Source organism: Oncorhynchus masou, chromosome 23 (genome assembly GCF_036934945.1).
Source record: "Oncorhynchus masou masou isolate Uvic2021 chromosome 23, UVic_Omas_1.1, whole genome shotgun sequence".
In the NCBI taxonomy this organism is placed as follows: Eukaryota; Metazoa; Chordata; class Actinopteri; order Salmoniformes; family Salmonidae; genus Oncorhynchus; species Oncorhynchus masou.
The window spans coordinates 45,838,374-45,860,198 of record NC_088234.1 but is presented as its reverse complement, the minus strand read 5'-3'; the positions used below and the strand labels follow the sequence as shown (position 1 = coordinate 45,860,198).

Genomic DNA, 21,825 nt, shown 5'->3' with positions numbered 1-21,825 from the left:
AAATTGTGTGAAGGTTTTATGCAAAATAGCCATAGGACAACACACTCTCACTAAGCTCTAAGAAACATATGGTTTTCAGAACGTTATGTGCTAACTGGGTACCCTCAGGATACATGGTTCAGTCAGGCTGGTTCAATCCGCTACTGTTGAAAGCCTTTAAAGGCTGAACATATTTCTGCACATGATACACTATACACTGGCCATGGTATGAAGAAGAGTTTGAGACCACCTGCTCTCTCTTTCTCGTTCTCCCTGACAAACACACGCACACACAACACACACACACACATGCACACACACACGCACGCACGCACACACACACAGTTGGAGGTTATAGAGCTAGAAGACTGAAAATGTGCTGTTCCTGACATACAGAAGACTTTTTGATTGTGTAAAAGCCCCGTCACATCAAGGCTCCTTGTTAAAACATTTAGGGGGAACCAGATATTAGGGTTAGGCTATTTCTTTTGTTACAGCACTCTCCTTTGCAACATCCCAGCACAGAATCAGAATTCTGTCCACAATAAGGATTATACACCTCCATGCATATACCACCCACCCTTCCCCAACACACTCACATACTGTATGATACCCACACATGCACACACACACACACACACAGAACGTACACCAACGCAAACACACATTAGCAGTTGGCTCATTCAAATTTTGTTGACAGATAAAGGTTAGTGCACATTTTAGGAAGTGTACACAGCAGGGTGCTTCTCTAAGGAAAGGCAAACCACACAAAGCATGTCTTTTCATCCTCACTAAGCTCAAACAAACTCGACTTGTGTCCCCTGTGAGCCACTGTACTGCTGCATGGCAGGATATCTGCTAAGAGGAGACAGTAATTAAGGAGACTTTAAAGAGAAACTGAACGTACCGATTCCATGTTTCTCTATTGCTCACTAAGAAAAAAAGATGTCGGTCTTGGGGGTGTGGTTCAATGTGGCATTTACTGCTGTTTGTCCCCCATAGGAACAAAGCCAGTGTTACTTCCTCAAAATTGTCTGAATGAATCTGGGCTAACTCAAGAAAACTGTAATAAATGTTGATGTTTTTGCTGAGGGGGTTTAATTGAAAAAAGGCGGGATGTGTTGTCTTATGTAAACAGAGATACAGTGAAATGATCTTGATTGGTGATCTCAACTGGTGTTGGTTAAAGCCGGTGTCTGATGATTTAAAAATGTTTTGTAATTCTATGAATCTTACCCAGTTGATTAACTCACCCACTCGCCCAAATCTTAAATGCCCAGAGAAATCTACCCTGATTGATTTGATATTGACAAATGTTCCACATAAATATTCTGTGGTTGGTGTTTTTTGTAATGATGTAAGTGACCATTGTGCTGTTGTTGCTTTTAGAAATACTAAAGGTTCCTAAGACAAACCCACGTTTTATTCGGAAGAGAAATTTGAAGTGTTTTAATGAGCAGGCTTTCTTTCATGATTTGTTTTATTTTGACTGGAGCAATATTGAGCTTATCCCGGATGTGGAAACTGCCTGGAAATTCTTTCATGATGGTTTTTCGAAATAGTAAACAAACATGCCCCATTCCGCAGGTTCAGGGTTAAAGGGCGGGATAATCCATGGTTTTCTTCTGAGCTGTCTTGTATTATTCACGACCATAATCTAGCCTGGGCTAAAGCAAGGAAATCATATTCGGATGCTGATTGTGTCATGTCTTGTTATGTCTGTTCCTGTCCTTTCTCTTCACTCTGTCTCTCTCTGCTGGTCTTTTTAGGTTACCTTCTCTGTCTCTCATTCTTCAGCTGTTCTACATCTCCCCTAACTAGCTCATTCACTCTTTCACACCTGTTCTCTCTTCCCCCTCTGATTAGGTCTCTATTTCTCTCTCTGTTCCTGCTACTTTCAGTGTCTGATTCTTGTTTGTGTTTTTCATGCCAGAAGCAAGCTGTCGTCCCGTTTGCTTCCACCTTGTCCTATCCTGTCGGAGTCTGCCTGGCAGGTGCATCCTGCATTATACTAACGTTCTTTTTGTTCCATTGACAACGTTGGAGGAGGATTTATGCCATTCCTGTTTTTCATTAAAGAACTCTGTTTTCTGTTAAAACCGCTTTTGGGTCTTCACTCAAGTACATAACAGAAGAATCAGACCAAGAATGGACCCAGCGGCTCCGGACCCTTTTCACTCCGCCGTCGAGATCCAGGGAGCGATGCTAGGCAGACACGAGGAGGAATTGTCTGCTGCTCGACATGCCGTTGAGACCCTGGCCGTCCAAGTCTCCGACCTCACAAAACAGGTTCACCAACTCCACCTCGATCCACCGCCCACTTCCAGGGTTTCCGAGTCTCCGGAGCCCAGGATCAACAACCCGCCCTGTTACTCAGGGGAGCCCACTGAGTGCCGCTCATTCCTCACTCAGTGTGATGTGGTGTCTCTCCAGCCCAACACTTACTCCAGGAGCGCAGCCCGCATCGCCTAATTTCTCTCCTCACCGGACGGGCGCGTGAGTGGGGCACGGCAATCTGGGAGGCGAGGGCTGAGTGTATTAACCAGTTTCAGGACTTTAAGGAGGAGATGATACGGGTTTTTGACCGTTCTGTTTTTGGGGAGGAGGCTTCCAGGGCCCTGTCTTCCCTATGTCAGGGGAATCGATCCATAACGGATTATTCTATTGAGTTTCGCACTCTCGCTGCCTCTAGTGACTGGAACGAGCCGGCTTTGCTCGCTCGTTTTCTGGAGGGTCTCCTCGTCGAGGTTAAGGATGAGATCCTCTCCCGGGAGGTTCCTTCCAGTCTGGACTCCTTAATAGCTCTCGCTATTCGCATAGAGCGACGGTTTGATCTTCGTCGCCGAGCTCGTGGAAAGGAGTTCGCGTTCTCCGTTGCTCCCCTCTCCACATCACTGCCACCTGCCGCATCACTGCCACCCTCCTCCGCCGGCTCGGATGCTGAGCCTATGCAGCTGGGGGGTATCCGCATCTCGGCCCACGAGAAGGAACGGAGAATCACCAATCGCCTCTGTCTCTACTGCGGCTCCGCTGGTCATTTTGTCACCTCATGTCCAGTAAAAGCCAGAGCTCATCAGTAAGAGGAGGGCTACTGGTGAGCGCAACTACTCAGGCCTCTCCTTCTGGATCACGCACTACCTTTCCGGTCCATCTCCGCTGGCCCGGTTCATCTGCTTCCTGCAGTGCCTTGATAGACTCTGGGGCGGAGGGCTGTTTTATGGACGAGACCTGGGCTCGGAACATGACATTCCTCTCAGACAGTTAGGGGAGCCCACGGCCTTGTTCGCTTTAGATGGTAGTTCTCTCCCCAAGATTCAGCGTGAGACGCTGCCTTTAACCCTCACTGTCTCTGGTAATCATAGCGAAACCATTTCTTTTTTAATTTTTCGTTCACCTTTTACACCTGTTGTTTTGGGTCATCCCTGGCTAGTGCGCCATAACCCTTCTATTAATTGGTCTAGTAATACTATCCTATCCTGGAATGTTTCTTGTCATGTGACCTGTTTAATGTCTGCTATCCCTCCTGTTTCCTCTGTCTCTTCTTCACAGGAGGAGCCTGGCGATTTGACAGGGGTGCCGGAGGAGTATCACGATCTGCGCACGGTGTTCAGTCGTTCCAAGGCCACTTTCCACACCGGTCGTATGACTGTAGTATTGATCTCCTTCCGGGAACTACTCCCCCGGGGTAGATTATACTCTCTGTCGGCTCCCGAACGTAAGGCTCTCGAGGATTATTTGTCGGTTTCGCTCGACGCCGGTACCATAGTCTCCTCCTCCTCTCCCGCCGGAGCGGGGTTTTTTTTTGTTCAGAAGAAGGACGGGTCCCTGCGCCCATGCGTGGATTATCGAGGGCTGAATGACATAACAGTTAAGAAATCCGCTTCCTCTTATGTCTTCAGCCTTCGAGATCCTGCAGGGAGCCAGGTTTTTCACCAAATTGGACCTTCGTAACGCCTACCATCTCGTGCGCATCAGGGAACGAGTGGAAGACGGCGTTTAACACTCCGTTAGGGCACTTTGAATACCGGGTTCTTCCTTTCGGCCTCGTTAACGCTCCAGCTGTCTTTCAGGCACTAGTTAACGACGTCCTGAGAGACATGCTGAACATTTTTGTTTTCGTTTACATGGACGATATCCTGATTTTTTCACCGTCTCTCTCGATTCATGTTCAGCACGTGCGACGCGTCCTCCAGCGCCTTTTGGAGAACTGTCTTTATGTGAAGGCTGAGAAGTGCACTTTTCATGCCGCCTCTGTCCCTTTCTCGGTTCCGTTATTTCCGCTGAGGGCATTAAGATGGATCCCGCTAAGGTCCAGGCTGTCATTGATTGGCCCGTTCCTAAGTCACGCGTGAGCTGCAGCGCTTTCTGGGCTTCGCTAATTTCTATCGTCGTTTCATCCGTAATTTCGTCAGGTGGCAGCTCCCCTCACAGCCCTTACTTCTGTTAAGACGTGCTTTAAGTGGTCCGTTTCCGCCCAGGGAGCTTTTGATCTTCTTAAGAATCGTTTTACATCCGCACCTATTCTTGTTACACCTGACATCTCTAGTCAGTTTGTTGTTGAGGTTGACGCGTCAGAGGTGGGCGTGGGAGCCATTCTTCTCAGCGCTCTCTGACGGCAAGGTCCATCCTTGCGCGTTTTTCTCTCATCGCTTATCGCCGTCAGAACGTAACTATGATGTTGGTAATAACTGCTCGCCATCCGCTTAGCCCTAGGCGAATGGCGACAGTGGTTGGAGGGGGCGACCGTTCCTTTTGTCGTTTGGACTGACCATAGGAACCTTGAGTACATCCGTTCAGCCAAACGACTTAATGCGCGTCAGGCTCGTTGGGCTCTGTTTTTCGCTCGTTTCGAGTTTGTTATTTCTTATCGTCCGGGCTCAAAAACACCAAGCCTGATGCTTTATCTCGTCTCTTCAGTTCTTCTGAGGTCTCCACCGACCCCGAGGGGATTCTCCCTGAAGGGCGTGTTGTCGGGTTGACTGTCTGGGGAATTGAGAGGCAGGTAAAGCAAGCACTCGCCACACTCCGTCGCCGCGAGCTTGTCCTAGGAACCTTCTGTTCGTTCCCGTTCCTACTCGTCCGGCCGTTCTTCAGTGGGCCCACTCTGCCAAGTTAGCCGGCCACCCCGGCGTTCGGGGTACGCGCTTCCATTCGCCAGCGTTTCTGGTGGCCCACTGGGAACGTGACGCGCGTCGATTTGTCGCCGCTTGTTCGGTCTGCGCGCAGACTAAATCTAGGAACTCTCCTCCTGCCGGCCGTCTCAGACCGCTTCCCATTCCCTCTCGACCGTGGTCTCACATCGCTTTAGATTTCATCACCGGACTGCCTTCATCAGCGGGGAAGACAGTTATTCTTACGGTTGTCGAAGATTCTCTAAGGCGGCTCATTTCATTCCTCTCGCTAAGCTCCCTTCTGCTAAGGAGACGGCTCAGATCATTATCGAGAATGTTTTCCGAATTCATGGCCTTCCGTCTGACGCCGTTTCCGACAGAGGCCCGCAGTTCACGTCTCAATTTTGGAGGAGTTTTGCCGTTTGATTGGGGCTTCCGTCAGTCTCTCGTCCGGCTTTCATCCCCAGTCTAACGGTCAAGCCGAACGGGCCAATCAGACTGTTGGTCGCATTTTACGCAGTCTTTCTTTCGTAACCCTGCGTCTTGGTCAGAACAGCTCCCCTGGGCAGAGTACGCCCACAACTCGCTTCCCTCGTCTGCTACCGGTCTATCTCCTTTTCAGAGTAGCCTCGGGTACCAGCCTCCGCTGTTCTCATCTCAGCTCGCCGAGTCCTGCGTCCCCTCCGCTCAGGCTTTTGTCCAGCGTTGCGAGCGCACCTGGAAGGGGGTCAGGTCGGCACTTTGCCGTAACTAGGGACCAAGAGTCCTAGATATTGTTGCGGTCAGAGAGTGGCTCTCCACTCAGAACCTTCCCCTTAAGACAGCTTCTCGCAAGTTGGCCCCGCGGTTCATTGGTCCGTTCCGTATTTCCCAGGTCATTAATCCTGTCGCAGTGCGACTTCTTCTCCCGCGCTATCTTCGTCGCGTTCACCCGGTCTTCCATGTCTCCTGTGTTAAGCCCGTTCTTCGCGCCCCGCTCCCCCTCCCCCCCCATCCTTGTCGAGGGCGCACCCATCTACAGGGTTTGTAAGATTTTGGACATGCGCCCTCGGGCCGTGGTCATCAGTACCTAGTGGATTGGGAGGGGTACGGTCCTGAGGAGAGGAGTTGGGTTCCCTCTCGGGACGTGCTGGACCGTTCGCTGATCGATGATTTCCTCCGTTGCCGCCAGGTTTCTCCTCGAGTGCGCCAGGAGGCGCTCGGTGAGTGGGGGGGGGTACTGTCATGTCTTGTTATGTCTGTTCCTGTCCTTTCTCTTCACTCTGTCTCTCTCTGCTGGTCTTTTTAGGTTACCTTCTCTGTCTCTCATTCTTCAGCTGTTCTACATCTCCCCTAACTAGCTCATTCACTCTTTCACACCTGTTCTCTCTTCCCCCTCTGATTAGGTCTCTATTTCTCTCTCTGTTCCTGCTACTTTCAGTGTCTGATTCTTGTTTGTGTTTTTCATGCCAGAAGCAAGCTGTCGTCCCGTTTGCTTCCACCTTGTCCTATCCTGTCGGAGTCTGCCTGGCAGGTGCATCCTGCATTATACTAACGTTCTTTTTGTTCCATTGACAACGTTGGAGGAGGATTTATGCCATTCCTGTTTTTCATTAAAGAACTCTGTTTTCTGTTAAAACCGCTTTTGGGTCTTCACTCAAGTACATAACAGATTGGCTTATTTTTAGACAGTTACGAAACAAGTGTTCTTTTCTTCTCAGGAAGACCAAGTCTGAATATTTTATGTCTGTTACCACTGATAACCTGAATGACCCTAGAATGTTTTGGAAGGCTATTAATTAAGTGTATGTCTGGTAACAGTAATGTTAATGAATTACCATCATGTGTTTTGAAGGACTCTGTTGCTCTATATGACAAAACTGAAATGCTGAATTGTTTCAATTAGCACTTTGCATCATCTGGTAGGCTGTTTGATTCAGTGTCCTCTGTCTCTGTACAACCCTGTGTGGATGAACCAGTGAGAGCTGGTCAAACTTTTAGCTTTTTGCCATTCTCAGTGCAGGTGGTACATAAAGCCCTGAAATCCTTAGATCAGAGAAAGCCTGCAGGTCCTGATCTTTTGGATCCCTGCTTTTTAAATCTGGCAGCTGATTCCATAGCTGAACCACTTACATATCTGTTCAATCTAACCCTGGAATGTAATGAAATTCCGAAAATCTGGAAATCAGCATTTGTCCTACCACTTTTAAAAGGGGGAGGGAGATCCAACTCTTTTAAATACTTATAGGGCAATCTCAAAGCTGTCACCCCTGGTAAAAATACTTGAAACCCTTGTGAGTGAACAGCTAAAAGAGTTTTTATTTACTAACTCTATTTGATTAATGTACCAATCGGGCTTCAGGAAGAAGCATAGCACAATTACAACAGCCATGAAGGTTTTAAATGATATCACTGAAGCCCTTGACAAAAAACAGCACTGTGTCTCACTTTTTATTGATCTCTCTAAGGCTTTTGATACAGTTGATCATGCTATACTAAGGCAGAGATTGTCGAGTGTAGGTCTTTCAGAGCATGCAGTTGCATGGTTTGCTAACTATCTGTCTGATAGAACTCAGTGCACTCAATTTGATGGGCTTATGTCTGTTAAATTGTCTGTCTTTAATGGTGTGCCCCAAGGCTTTGTACTTGGTCCTCTCTTATTCACTATTTATATAAATGATTTAGACAAAAATGTCCAAAATGCGCAACTTAATTTTTTTGCTGATGATACTGTTATTTACTGTTGTGCCTCATCTCCTACAAAAGCTTTCCAGAACTTGCAAACTGCTTTTTATACTGTTCAACATACCTTGTGTCAATTGAAGCTTATCCTCAATACTGACAAAACTAAACTAATGGTGTTTTCCAGCGCAAGAAATAGACCTCTGAACCTTGCACCTGTCAGGGAAAGGAGATTGAGGTTGTAACCTCATTGTCTCTATTTGGTTTGGTCAGGGTGTGATTTGGGGTGGGCATTCTATGTTTTTGTTTTCTATGATTTTGTATTTCTATGTTTTGGCCGGGTATGGTTCTCAATCAGGGACAGCTGTCTATCGTTGTCTCTGATTGGGAACCATACTTAGGCAGCCCTTTTTCCCACCAGTGATTGTGGGTAGTTAACTTTGTTTGTGGCACATAGCCCTTAAGCTTCACGGTTGTTTTTGTATTGTTTATTGTTTTTGTCGGCGTCATCCTAATAAAAAGGAATATGTACGCTCACCACGCTGCACTTTGGTCTACTTCTTTCAACGTCCGTGACACTCATATAAATAGCTTGGAATTTTAATTGATGACGGCGTCTCTTTTAAATTGCATATTCAACAACTTACAAAAAAATGTAAACTGAAATTGGGATTTTATTTTAGGAATAAGGCCTGTTTTTCATTTGAAGCCAGAAGGAGGCTAGTATCAGCTACATTTATGCCTTTACTAGACTATGGGGATATTTTATATATGAATGCTTCCGCTCAGTGTTTGAGATCAATTGACACCCTTTACTATGGCACTTTGAGATTTATTTTAAACTGCAAAACCCTTACGCACCACTGCACTTTGTATACCAGGGTTGGCTGGCCTTCTCTAGTCACTCGTAGGCTCAGGCACTGGTATACTTTGATTTACAAAGCCATTTTTACTACCTTTTTATTTGGGCATTTTTATTGTTCAGAAATGTGGTGGGTCGTCTCTTTGTTCGCAGGACTTTATCCTGCTAACTGTTCCAAATGTCCAAACTGAATTTGGTAAAAGGGCTTTTATGTACTCTGCGCCATCGTCTTGGAACGCCTTACAAAATACTTTTCAACTGGAAGAACTGGTTCCGATTGGTGTTTTTAAATCACTGATGAATGATTTTGATACTAATTCCCTGACCTGTCAATGTTTTTAATTTGCTGTTTTTGATTTTGTTATACTCTTGTGAATTCTATGGTTTTTACTAGATTACTTGTAGTTTTTCATGTTGTTTGTCTGTAATTTTTGTAATGACTTGGCCAGGACACTCTTGAAAAAGAGATTTTAAATCTCAATGAGCCCTTCCTGGTTAAATAAAAAAAATGTTTAAAGAGTCAGATGCGCTGTGCTTATGGGCAGCTCTGTTTCACTGTCTGTTTTCTGTGGTAGGATTGGACAGAGTGAAATCACCTCAGCTGTGTATCTCGTGTTAATGGGCAAGTGAGCATTGTCGAAATCAAAACCCAACCCTCAAGTAAGTCATAAACTCCCGTACAAAACTCTGTTTTATAGAACAAATAGACATTATAGAACAAATGTGTCTGACTAATGCCGATGCCATATAGGCTATTTTCTATCAGAGAAGTTGTTTACTGCGCGCTAAACCCACAGGTCATTCAAACCGCTAAACCCACAGGTCATTCAAACCGCTAAGCAGTGAGCTCCCGGTATGCTTGATGCCTGCACGGTTAGTTACTGGGTTAGTTACTGTAGTGTCGCTTGAAGACACATGGCAATACTAATGCAACAAACAACAACACTGATATGTTTACAATCCAGTGAATGCTGGTGGGAGGAGCTATGGGAGGAGGGGCTCAGTGTAATGGCTGGAGTGGAATTAATGGAACGGGGTCAAACATGTGGCTTCCATACGCTCGATGTGTTTGATACCATTCCATTTATTCCGTTCCCACCATTACAATGTGTCCGTCCTCTTATAACTCCTCCCACCAGCCTCTTCTGACGCAAACTATGCACAGCGTTGCTTTAACAGAGCAACTTGCAAAGTAATTCCCAGACTCATATGAACTCAGAAAGAGGGAGAGAGAGGCAGGGAGAGAGAGAGCGTGACTGAGAGTAAATGAGAGAGAGAGAGAGAGGGAGAGAGAGAGAGAGAGATGCGCACACACGGGCGCTGTGTCTCAAAGAAGGGGAGCTGTAAGCTACGCGTGAGTAGAGTAGGCTGTGTGGTCCTGGGACTAGAGTACAGTAGATCTGTGTGAAGCCAGTCGGACCGTCATAGTAGCTATAATAGCCAGCAGACCTCGAGCAGAGCAGGGACACTGGAAGACAAGAGTCCGGCTGACAGCTATTGTCAGGACAATGAGGATGTCAACCAGAGGGAGGCAGAAACTGTCAGCACTCCATCCTCTCACCTCACAACACCTAGCTAGTTTACTCACCATGCTGCTTCACGGACAGTGTCTGAGCGAATGTTAATGTGCGTGTATAGTGGAAAAGTGTTGGCCCGTTTGTGTGTTTTTGTGTGTGTGTGCGGGGGGACAGCAGCCACAGAGGAGTCAGAGGCAGGCTAATGTGTGTTACACTGCTCTGGCGGACACACTGAGAGACAGCGAGGCGCTCTCTCGTCCAATCCCAGCCCAGCGCTGTAGAGACCCCGGCCAACTCTAAGGCTATAGACAGTGACACCATTTAACTCAAACATACCCCCACCCCTTTTCAGGGCTAACCTCTCCAACGATAGCTAGGTGTCTACTCCTCAGAATTAAAACGTCGGTATTTACAGGTTTTGTCCGTCGTAACTGAGGAAGCCCCTGGTGGATCCATTTGTGTGGTGTGGTTTTGAGTAGCCATGGTATAATATGAGTCCTAACACACATCCTGTGGTTATCATCAGGCCCTGTTTGAGTGTGAGTTCGTGTGGGAGAGCGGCTTCTCACTGGTTATCTATTGGCTGGCTGCTGTGGTGGTGCTGTGTTTCCACTACCTCCTGCATTCCACAAGACCCCATCTGTGTCGGCAAGGCATTTGTTTCACTTAAGGAGTGTATATGCGGCATGAGACATTACGCAGAGGACAAGGACACCAGCCTCTGTGCTGCTCGGAAACCTAATAAATTGCGTGCAGGTGGCATGGAACCCAATCACCGCTGCAACAACAATGCCCACAGAGAAGAGAGGGAGGGAGAGGGAGGGAGAGAGGGAAAGGGGGAAGAGGGAGAAGGGAAAGAGGGAAAGGGAGGGAGAGAGAGAGAGAGAGAGCAACAGAGAAAGGATAGAGGGGGCCATTGACTGTGTTTTACGACGTGAGAAAGACCAGTAGTTTGACTTACCCTGTAATACATTTCATCACCAACAACATAGTGGTTAGACTAGAGAGAGAGCCTCTCTCCAGCTCTGTTATGGTGAGATAGCTGGAGCAGCTGGGTTTCTGCAGGATGCTGAGCTGAAGCAGATGTGGAGGAGTGCAGGAGACCACAACAGGGATATCAGAGACACTTGTTTTATTTTTTTCTGCCAGTGCCCCCCACTGGGACTCTGTGGAACAGCTCAGATCACCATCTCCACTAACACCACTTGTCCAAATAGAGGGACGGACCCTGCTTATACATTGGAAACACAAACAGACCTTTCTCTGAAAAGAGCGAGATGGGAAATAAATAACTGTCCGTGTGTGTATGCGCACACGTGTGTGCATTTGTCCATGTGTCGGTGCGCAAGTGTGTGTTTGTGTGTGTGTGTGTGGATGACCCCGTCCAAGTGTTCCTCTCACATCCTACAGGGGCCAGGGTTAGGAGATCACGCCGCCCCAGCATGGTCACGTTTCAGGGACCGGATCAGGCTGGACTGAGGGCCCCTCTAGCCCCAATGCTGCTGGGCCCAACAGATCTGAGGTCGAGGACAATGTTTGAACACCTGCCCAGCCCCTCTCAGAGCCACGGTGTAGCTTGGGGGAAGGATTGTTGTTTCCCAATAGGAGGAAATATCTGAGTCTTCAGATGGCCTTGCACACTAGTGGACACACCAATAGAGGATGCAGTGCTGTTTACACAAACTGTATGTACACACACTAACAGTGTTACACAACTATTAGAGCCAATGGCATCTGAGAGAAACGAATAGATTAAAGTGGTCAATTGCTGACAAGATCAATAATGAGAGGAAACCAAATAAGATGTTATCTTGTAAATTGCAATCGTTGTGTGAGGGGGGAGCTTATAGTACCTGAGCGTGTGTGTGTGTTAGTGTGTGTGGGTGAGTGTGTTTGTGCTCGCCTCACCTTCTTCTTGTCCCTCATGGAGCCCTTCCCGCGCACCATGATTTTACATCCTGTCTCTGCCTCCAGCTGCTTGGCTGTCAGCCCCCGTGGTCCCAGGATCCGGCCCACGAAGTTAAACTGCCAGAGAAACACAAACGCACACATGCATTAGAACCAGCGCTTAAAACCACAGCAGTTCTTCGATGCAGACAACAGGTCATTTTATCATTGATATGTATGTATGAGGACATAGTAGACATTTGAAAGATATCTGTGATGGAAATGTTAATGGGTTTTCTCCAGTCTTGACATGTTGAGAAGAGAGAGGAATCAGATACAAAGATATGAAAACACAGAGAGAAAGAACGAGAAAACAAGGGAGCCTCTTGTTTGACCCCTCCATTTCGCTGTAATCTCACGGCCTTTATCACCTGCCCGGGGCTCTGACACAACGGCGCTCGACGGCGACATCCGGGAGCGCCTTGCGACCTGCACCCGGGCTGGGCGCTGCTGACAAGATAAGGCTCAGCGATCGTTCCCCCATTGATCAGCAGCCTAGGCTCCTCTCTGCTCTTCTCTTCACTGGCCCTCACACTGCCTGTCAGTCAGGAATCAGGAGGGCTGCCTATCGATGAGCTGGGACTGACACACAGACAGGTCCTGAGCCCTGATGGACACGAGAGACAGACTAACTGACTGACTGACTGAAAGGCTGCCCCACTAACTGACAGAAAGACAGATAGATGGAGTGACTGACTGAAAGGCTGCCTCACTAACTGACAGAAAGACAGATAGATGGAGTGACTGACTGCGTCACAAAAAAAGTTTATAGCAACTATACCCACTGAATACAAAACAAAACAACAATGAAAGATTTTACAGATTGGCATTCGCCATTATCTCCACTTCATGTAATACAATCACACTGATAGTGTTTTGAATCAGAGTCGACTCGACACTACAGGACATAGGTTATGAAGACCTGTGGGAAACGTGTATATAGACTGCTATGGTTACTTCCTCCTCTGTGGCTATTAAAGCACTGTGCATCAACAATAATGGAGCCTCAAGCATCGAGAATCCAGTCAAATGAGGTTCAGGAAGACGGATTTTCTTTCTGTCGGATCCGCAGCTCCCGTGTCAAAAGTGACGTACTGTGCGATGAGCAACGATGAATGTTCATCTTGTGCTTTGCCCGTAATGTAAATCACTTCTTTTCATTTGTCTCTCCCACTCCCCCTTTCTCCTCTCATCTCTCGACCTCTCTATGGGAACTATACTCATTGGTCTGTAATTCAGGGACAACTTGAAGACCTGTCTATTTGTTATGTTATAATATCAACCAGAAAGAAAACAATGTTAAGTACAAAATCTGATATGTAAAATCCTAAAAACATTGTAGAATCTCCCGTTTCATCGTCCATAGCTCTAAATGTGGAGCTCTAATACCTATTTTTTTCTCTAATACCTATTTTGTACTCTAATACCTATTTTTTTACTTAACAATTGCACTGTTGGTTAGGGCCTGTAAGTAAGGACTTCCCTGTAAGGTAAACTTTGATTTGATTTGTGAGAGATGGACATGGTAAACAGAGCCCGTGCTGTCTGCCCTTGCTGAAAGCCCAGTTGTTTGCACCTGGCATGGTTGAAAAGGGCACATTCTGCTGCTTTGCCATGAACTATGCCTTCATACACAACACACACAACACACACCGCTCCCAATGAGAAAGAAACCAACAAAGGCCATATCTCAGCATAGGGATACAGGGTACTCCATAGAACCAACTTTCTGCATAATTATCAATGACTTACCATTTAAAATCATTCTGTTGACTTCACTTTGCAATCTCACTTTGATTGGGCATCACAGCGGTATACAGGCTTTCACATTGGCGCATGAGAGCTCAGTCAGTCTGTGGTGTCACTCTAGTCTAGGGATGGGCAACTGGCGGCCCATGGCCCGCCCCCTTTAGTAGGGAGCGCGGACCAATCTAAAACCATTTTTATTTTTTTTACACTTACTGTTGAGTGTTAAAATAACAATACACAACGTGGAACTACGAATTTGGTTGTGCACCAGCATTCACACAATTGGCTGATGTGACCAAAAATGTTTTAGATTAGTAAGTTAGTTTACCAGCCAGCTATCTAAACTTGTAGTAAGCATGGTCCAAATACCGACTGGCATGGGGCCCACTGAACATCAGCTATCATTTCAAATTCAGCAAACATTTGCCTACACCCTGCAGTATGTGTAGAACTGCATGAAATAAGTTATACAGTTGCAAAATCTTCTCTCCGACCCATGGAACAATCTGTTGATTTGCAGCGAACTTGCTTTAAAACGGCAATATTTTCTCTACACCTCATGGCAAAATGTGTAGAATTGCAGGAAATTGCAAGTACATTTTTTTCTCTTCTCTGTTTTGCTCACAAGGTGGGGGTATGGATGAGGATACGCAGGCCCACGAGCCACTGCAGTCCCTCATGATGAGTTCCGTTTTTTTGTGGCCCTCGCCCCCCATCAAAGTTGCCAATCCCTGCTCTAGTCAATCACGCTTTCTTGTCTCCTGGAGAAAATATGTTCCAAGGTGCCCTTTGGGTCTGGACAATCAGAGAAACCGCAGGACTTTCTAATTTTTATAAGTACAGCTCAGCTCACATTCACAAAGAACAAAAATCACATAGCTAGGCTACAGTACTTATCTCCAGTCTCAGGTAGGGTTGTTGCGGTCATGAAATTTTGCCAGCCGGTGATTGTCAAGCAAATAACTTCCAGTCTCACAGTAATTGACCGTAATCAACATAAACACGTAGCAACTCCTGGCTTCCACTCATAGCCTACAAGCCACTGATGCAGACCTTTGGAACATCTACATTTGAAAAAGTCTAATAAATCTATGAAATATAGGCTACACCATCACAATAAATTCATTATTTATTTTAGACAGGTCAAAACAGGAAATGAAGAAAATGTAGACTATTTCAGAAGAACAGAATAGCATACTATGAGTTGTCCTTACTCTATGTTAGGCCCTGATCTGGCTATGCCATATGGCTGTGGGCTACCCTAGTTCATTTAGTAGACAGGATTTGCTTAAAATTCTGTGGCATTATTTGATAGTATGAAGAATACAACTGAACATAGCTGAATAAAATAAAAAATATATTTTCTCCAAGCGATTTGAGGTAGTGGGCACATGCGGCTATTCTGTGTTGAGCGGTTAACAAAGAAACAGGTCCTCCTATTTGCTTTATTTACAGATATTTATGTAACTTTAGTTGTGATACAAATGTTGGGCTATATGTTTTGATGCGACTCTAATGATGGTTTGAAAAAAGTTGCATGAAAAGGCATGAGCTCTGCTTTGTTTTTTAGGCAGTCTGCACACACTTCATCAGTCTCTCATTCCCAATTTGACAAGCACTTGATAATGCCTAAAATTTCCCAGCTACATCCCCTTTGTGTGGTCATAATGCCCCCTAAAAAAATCCATGCATTTTGCAGCCAGTAGCCGTTGTGCCCTTCGGCTGAATATAATAATGATAATTCCCTTCTCCCGGCTGCGTGCTGAAGCACCTCTCGCTCACATGGCTCTCCGAAGCACCTCTCACTCACATGGCTCTCCGTGGTCTTTCTCACAGGCTACAAGTGAAGACAGACACATTGGGGATGCAACTGCGTGCGTCCTTATCCAATTCCGAGGCGCATATTGAAGATATTGGAAGAACTGTCCACATTTACTTTTCGTCACACAACAAGATGAGTAGGCCTAACGAACAGCAGAAGCAGTAGCCTCTGTCAATATACTATCCCCCATAGTACAAAAGTTGACCTATTGTATACGCGATGCGTATGTATGCCAGTTAGGCTCTACACCCCTTGTAAAGCAGATTAATGTGCTTCATTTTAAGAAATTTGGCCACTTTAGTTGTGATGCAAACTATACCAAAACATATAGGCCTATGGGCTAGGCTGCATGAGGTGTGTGACTAGGATTATAAAAAGACGCAAAAAACAATGCTCTGTTTCTTGCCTTATGCTGGACATCACACAAGTGATATTATCATTCACAAGTGATAGGCTACTATTGTCACCCATCACACTATTCTTGATTTAATCTTGTCTTTACATATACTAATTAATATAGGTGTGAAATTAGTTTTGATTTAGAATGAATCATTATCATGCACCTGTCTCGAAACAGGGGCAGTGGAAAAATGTCATCTATCAACTTGAATGGACAACGCTTTTCCCGTGGTTCATTTTCATGCCAGCCAGGTAAGAAATACTGCTGTTGAAAAGAGAAGCAATGTGCTTATTATTAGGAAAGTTGAGAAATAAATATATTAGGCCTAGCCTACAGAAAGCTGGTGGGATCCTCCTCTTTTTAATAGAGGCCATCACTCTGTTCTCACGCAATTGCATAGCCTATAGAAATGTTGTGCAACATGAGCTCATGGGCTCTCATGAAATGTTTGATTCAATTTTTGATTACATTTGCATTGATGTCAGAGTGATTAGAGGGATTATGAGCTGTCCTCCCCTCAGCAGCCTCCTGTGATACAAAGCCACCAGCCATCGAACGACAATCACTTTCAGCCTACAATTCAGGAGACAAGGTCAAGGCAGCTGCCAAGATATTTTGGATATGGCTCTGTCTATTACACCCTGTCATGATGATGATGGTGATGATGATGATGATGATGATAAGCATCCTCTTGTAGACCATGACCATGACCATGTACTGTAAATGTAATTTTCCTACCTACCACATTTCAACAAAATACCTGAGCCGTCTGTCTATTCAGATACCTGAACCCTTTTAGTATTCCAAAAGCATGAGAAGACAAAAGGCATTATCATAGTCAAACATCCCCTCCTCTGTAAATTGGGTCATAAAAGAGCATCTGTGAATTCTGTGAGCGGCATCGCCAGGGCTCTTTTACACACGCTGCCTTATTCATGTGACACAACTCCGACGCAACAAAGCGCAAGTGACAGCGCGGAAGTGAAAGGGGACTCAAAGCAACACTTCTTAGCGCCTCTCCGGTCTTCCTCCGGTCTTTCGGCGGTCTTCCTCTGTCACCTGCATTTTGATATCCCTCCTTCAGGAGCATCCTTCTCTCCTCTATATCCGGGAGCGCCTTGCAACCAGCCCTGAGGCGCCACTGACAAGATAAGGCTCAGCGATCGTTACCTCATCGATCAGCAGCCTAGGCTCCTCTCTGTTCTTCTCTCTTCTCTGGCCCTCACACTGCCTGTCAGTCAGGATTCATGAGGGCTGCCTATCGATGAGCTGGGACTGATACTGACACACAGACAGGTCCTGAGCTTTGATGGACAAGAGAGACAGACTAACTGATTGACAGACTGACAGACTGGCAGACTGGCAGACTGACAGACTGGCAGACTAACTGACTGACTGACTGAATGACTGAATAACTGAGTTACTGAATGACTGACTGACTGACTGCTGGCAGTCAGTATCAAAGTGTATAACGTTTATAGCAACAATACCCACTGAATACAAGCAAAACAGAACAACAACAATTCAAGGTTTTACAGATTGGCATTCGCCATTATCTCCACTGATCACTTCAGAGTCATATTAAGGCAGCTGCTGATATGTACAAGCCTAAAGATATTGTAGAATGTCCAGTTTCTTCGTCCATAGCTCTAAATGTGGAGCTCTAATACCCCTTTCTTTTACTCTAATACCTATTTTGTACTCTAATACCTATTTTGTACTCTAATACCTATTTTTTTCTCTAATACCTATTTTGTACTCTAATACCTATTTTGTACTCTAATACCTATTTTTTTTATCTAAATCCTATTTTGTACTCTAAATCCTATTTTGTACTCTAATACCTATTTTGTACTCTAATACCTATTTTGTACTCTAATACTCTCCCAATGAGAAAGAAACCAACAAAGGCCATATCTCAGCATAGGGATACAGGGTACTCCATAGAACCAGCCTTCTGCATAATTATCAATGACTTACCATTTAAAATCATTCTGTTGTCTTCACTTTGCAATCTCACTTTGATTGGGCATCACAGAGGTATACAGGTTTTCACAATGGCGCTTAAGAGCTCAATCAGTGGTGTCACTCTAGTCAATCACACTTTCTTTGCTCCAGGAGAAAATATGCTCCAAGGTGCCCTTTGGGTCTGGACAATCAGAGAAACCACAGGACTTCCTAATTTTCATAAGTACAGCTCAGCTCCCATTCACAGGGAACACAAATCACATAGCTAGGCTGCAGGGGGTGCGAAGTGGGGTGCTGTGGGGTTATTTAAGATGAAGAGGCAGGATTTCAGATGTTTTCGGAAGATGCGGAGTGCCTCTGCTGTCCTAGCTTCAGGGTGATACTGGTTCCACCCCTGAGGTGCCAGGACAGAGAAGAGCTTCGACTGGGCTGAGAGGGAGGGCCAAGAGACCAAAGGTGGCAGAACAGAGTGCTCTTGGGGTGTAGGGTTTGAGCATATCCTGCAGGTAGGGAGGGGCAGTTCCTCTTGCTGTTCAGTAGGTAGTACGTAAGCACTATGGTCTTGTAGTGGAAGCGAGCTTAGACTGGAAGCCAGTAAAGTGTGTGGAGCAGCGGGGTGACATGAGAGAACTTGGGAAGGTTGAAAACCAGGCGGGCTGCAGCGTGCTGGATAAGTTGCAGAGGTTTGATGGCACAAGCAGGGAGCCATAGTCAAACATCCCCTCCTCCGTAAATTGGGTCATAAAAAAGCATCTGTGAATTCTGTGAGCGGCGTCGCCAGGGCTCTTTTACACACGCTGCCTTATTCATGTGACACAACTCCAACGCAACAAAACGCAAGTGACAGCGCGGAAGTGAAAGACTCAAAGCCATACTTCTCAGGGCCCCTTCGGTCTCCCTCCAGTCTCCCTCCAGTCTTCCTCCAGTCTCCCTCGAGTCTCCCTCCCCTCCAGTCTCCCTCCAGTCTCCCCAGTCTCCCTCCAGACTTCCTCCAGTCTCCCTCCAGTCTCCCGCCAGTCTCCCTCCAGTCTCCCTCCAGACTTCCTCCAGACTTCCTCCAGTCTCCCTCCAGTCTCCCTCCAGTCTCCCTCCAGTCTCCCTCCAGTCTCCCTCTGTCAACTGTATTTTGATATTCCTCCTTCAGGAGCATTCGTCTCTCTCTCCTACTCTCCTCTGCTTTGTGTTCCCTCTCTACTCTCCCATCACACCAAGCTCAGTACTTTGATGCATTTGGCAGTGATGAATGACTCCAAGTAGGGGTATCGGGCATATTGAGGATGTGTGTGTACTAAGAGGACAGGTGTGTGTTAGGGCTGCATGATATGGGCCAGAAAAATCGAATTGTGATTTTCTATTTATCAAATATTGGATTCATAGAGGTAGAATGTTTTCCATTAAGAAACAAAGTGTAAAGCTGCATCGTTCCTGTTCGGAAACAATCTGTTGACTGCATTTGACCTAACAGAACAGCATGCAAACTTCTAGTGAATCTAACAGCGGGAGGAGGAACTGTGCTGCTTGATTGGCAGGGGGCGGGGCTTGGTGTGTGTGGGAAGCAGCTGCAACGAAAGAGAGGGAGAGAGACGACAGAGTAAACTATAAAAATGGACTTTACACACGGCTGAGTGGCGTTTCAAAATAAAGCGAAATCTCTTGCCATATGGACATTGCACATGTTAATATCGCCCTATTTGGTGTGTGTGGGTCCTTGCATGTGCGTGTGTTTCGAGAGGAGGACAAAAAGGGCAGAATTAGAATCCCATTTCCCATCTTGTCAGGCGAAATCTGTGCGAGTGACTGTCAATGTGAGAGAGGGAATTTGTGTGGAGGTTATCAGCGGTGGCAGGTGAGTGTGCTTCAGACAGGAATATTGTCTCTGTGGAGGGTGCCCCCTACCACCTGACCCCCCCCCCACATCCCTCTTCCAGTGTTTAACCTTATCCGTCAGGCCATTGAGTGATCCACACGGCAGCTGCAGCTCACTCAGGATCACGATGGGCATTCTCTTTCTTGTAAAGAACCAACACAGGCCCACAGCAGGTGCGCTGGGGTCAAACACAAATGTACGCGTGTCCACTGTCCATGTATTTATAAAGCAAGTGAGTCTCCCACAATCTCGGCCCAACAGCACGATTTCCACCATGGGCTGTGGATGGGTGGACACTGAAACGGGTGGATGGAATGGTTCAAATCATTGGAGTGAAAATGGTGGATCCAAATCCCATCCATAGTATTGATCAGAGAGGGAGAGCAGTCTAACTGCAGCAGCCAATCGGAGACACCAACAGGACAGAGACAGATTGACTTAGTGGACCCTGCAGTCCCGACTCAAACCACCACACCTCCACTCACCATGAAACTGAGAGAGAGAGAGAGAGAGAGAGAGAGAGAGAGAGAGAGAAGGAAAGCAAGAAAATCCATTGAAGCTAATGGAATGTCTAATACCTGCTTTTAAAGGACTCGCCCTATTTACCCAATCTGGACAGTGAAGATGAAGTGTGTTTTCCATCAGCTACAATAAAACGGGGGAGCTGAACATAATTAGGGCCATTTAAGACTGGTAGCACGATGGTCCAACCGCCAGACACTCACACTGATCTTATTATCTTATGAAGATAAACGAGCTGGCCGCTGTAATAGGCAAATGAATTATTGCATGGCTTCTAAATCGCACTCTGCTCCAATTCCCTTTTGCAGAACGTCTTTTGTTTGCATTATTATGGAGTACAAGAAGCTGAGCGTGGACGAAGATAAGCCAGACAGCTCCTTCAGGAGAGGGTGTGTGCGTGCGTGTGTGCACTGTACGTGTGCGCGTTCTTCTTGTGACTGATTATTGACCTTATCACAATTGACCTAATGATAAATACCAATGGACAGTCACGTATCTTTTAAAGTACGTTTGTAACATGAAACCCGGGAGAGCAGGGCCTTGAAAATAGTACGAGACATTCCTTTTGGCTCGTAGTAACAGTAATCAGAAAATGGCATCTATCTTCTTCCAATTTGGAATCATATATAATCCCACTTTTCATTTCCAGCGTAAATTATTTCCCTTCCCATCGGTTTAGTAGACTGACATTGGTATTGCGTCATCTGTTTGATCTGTGTGTGGTGAATGACAGAATGAGGTGAGCCTTATCCCGGACTCAGCCCCTCCTGGGTGATGATGCTGTGTGTTGTCAGAGCGGTCCTAATGTCCTAATGAACCCTAATTAACCTTCATTAGCCAAGCAGTGATCCACAACGCCTGTGTTGCTGTGTTGCTGGCACCTTCCTCTCTCCCCTGCGTCTAGCGCTGTTTATAATCATCGCATTAATGAGGGGGCTAATTTATATGCCATAGCTCACCTAATCACAGACACAGACAGGCCTGTCTCCTCTCCTTCTATACACCCCTTCACTCAATCTTCTTTGCACCTCAAGTGGACCTCCAGCAGCAGGGATGGGAGGGAGGGCTGCCCTCCTAAAACCAAAGTCACTCCCCCCTGCCCTCACCTCTCTCTCAAACACACACACAAACACCTATGCAAGGACATGCACCAAACACACATGTGTCCCTACTCTCCTTTATTCCCTCCCTCCCTCCCTCCCTCCCTCGCTCCCTCTTTGACGTTTGTGAAGGATGGTCAAGGCCAAATGAGAAGACCGAGGGAGAATCAATCCAGCCGCACATGCTTCTAATTAATTAATAATCAGTTGCAGTCTCTCTCGCTCATCTCCACTGTGGACAAGCATGACCCAGAAAAGGACACGCAGCAGCCAAATGATGGATGACGACAGCTCATTCACATTGCCTGTCCCCCTCCCTC

At 46.3% G+C, this 21,825-nt stretch overlaps 1 protein-coding gene across 3 annotated transcripts in view; it reads right to left on the bottom strand.

The window, feature by feature from the left end:
• Positions 1-21,825, bottom strand: part of LOC135510904 (KH domain-containing RNA-binding protein QKI) — a 107,080-nt gene that overhangs the window by 41,843 nt on the left and 43,412 nt on the right. For all 3 annotated transcript variants that reach the window (XM_064932223.1, XM_064932222.1, XM_064932220.1), the window contains exon 3: positions 12,039-12,155. In XM_064932223.1, coding sequence (XP_064788295.1) covers positions 12,039-12,155 — 117 coding nt within the window. The remainder of the gene's footprint in view (positions 1-12,038; positions 12,156-21,825) is intronic.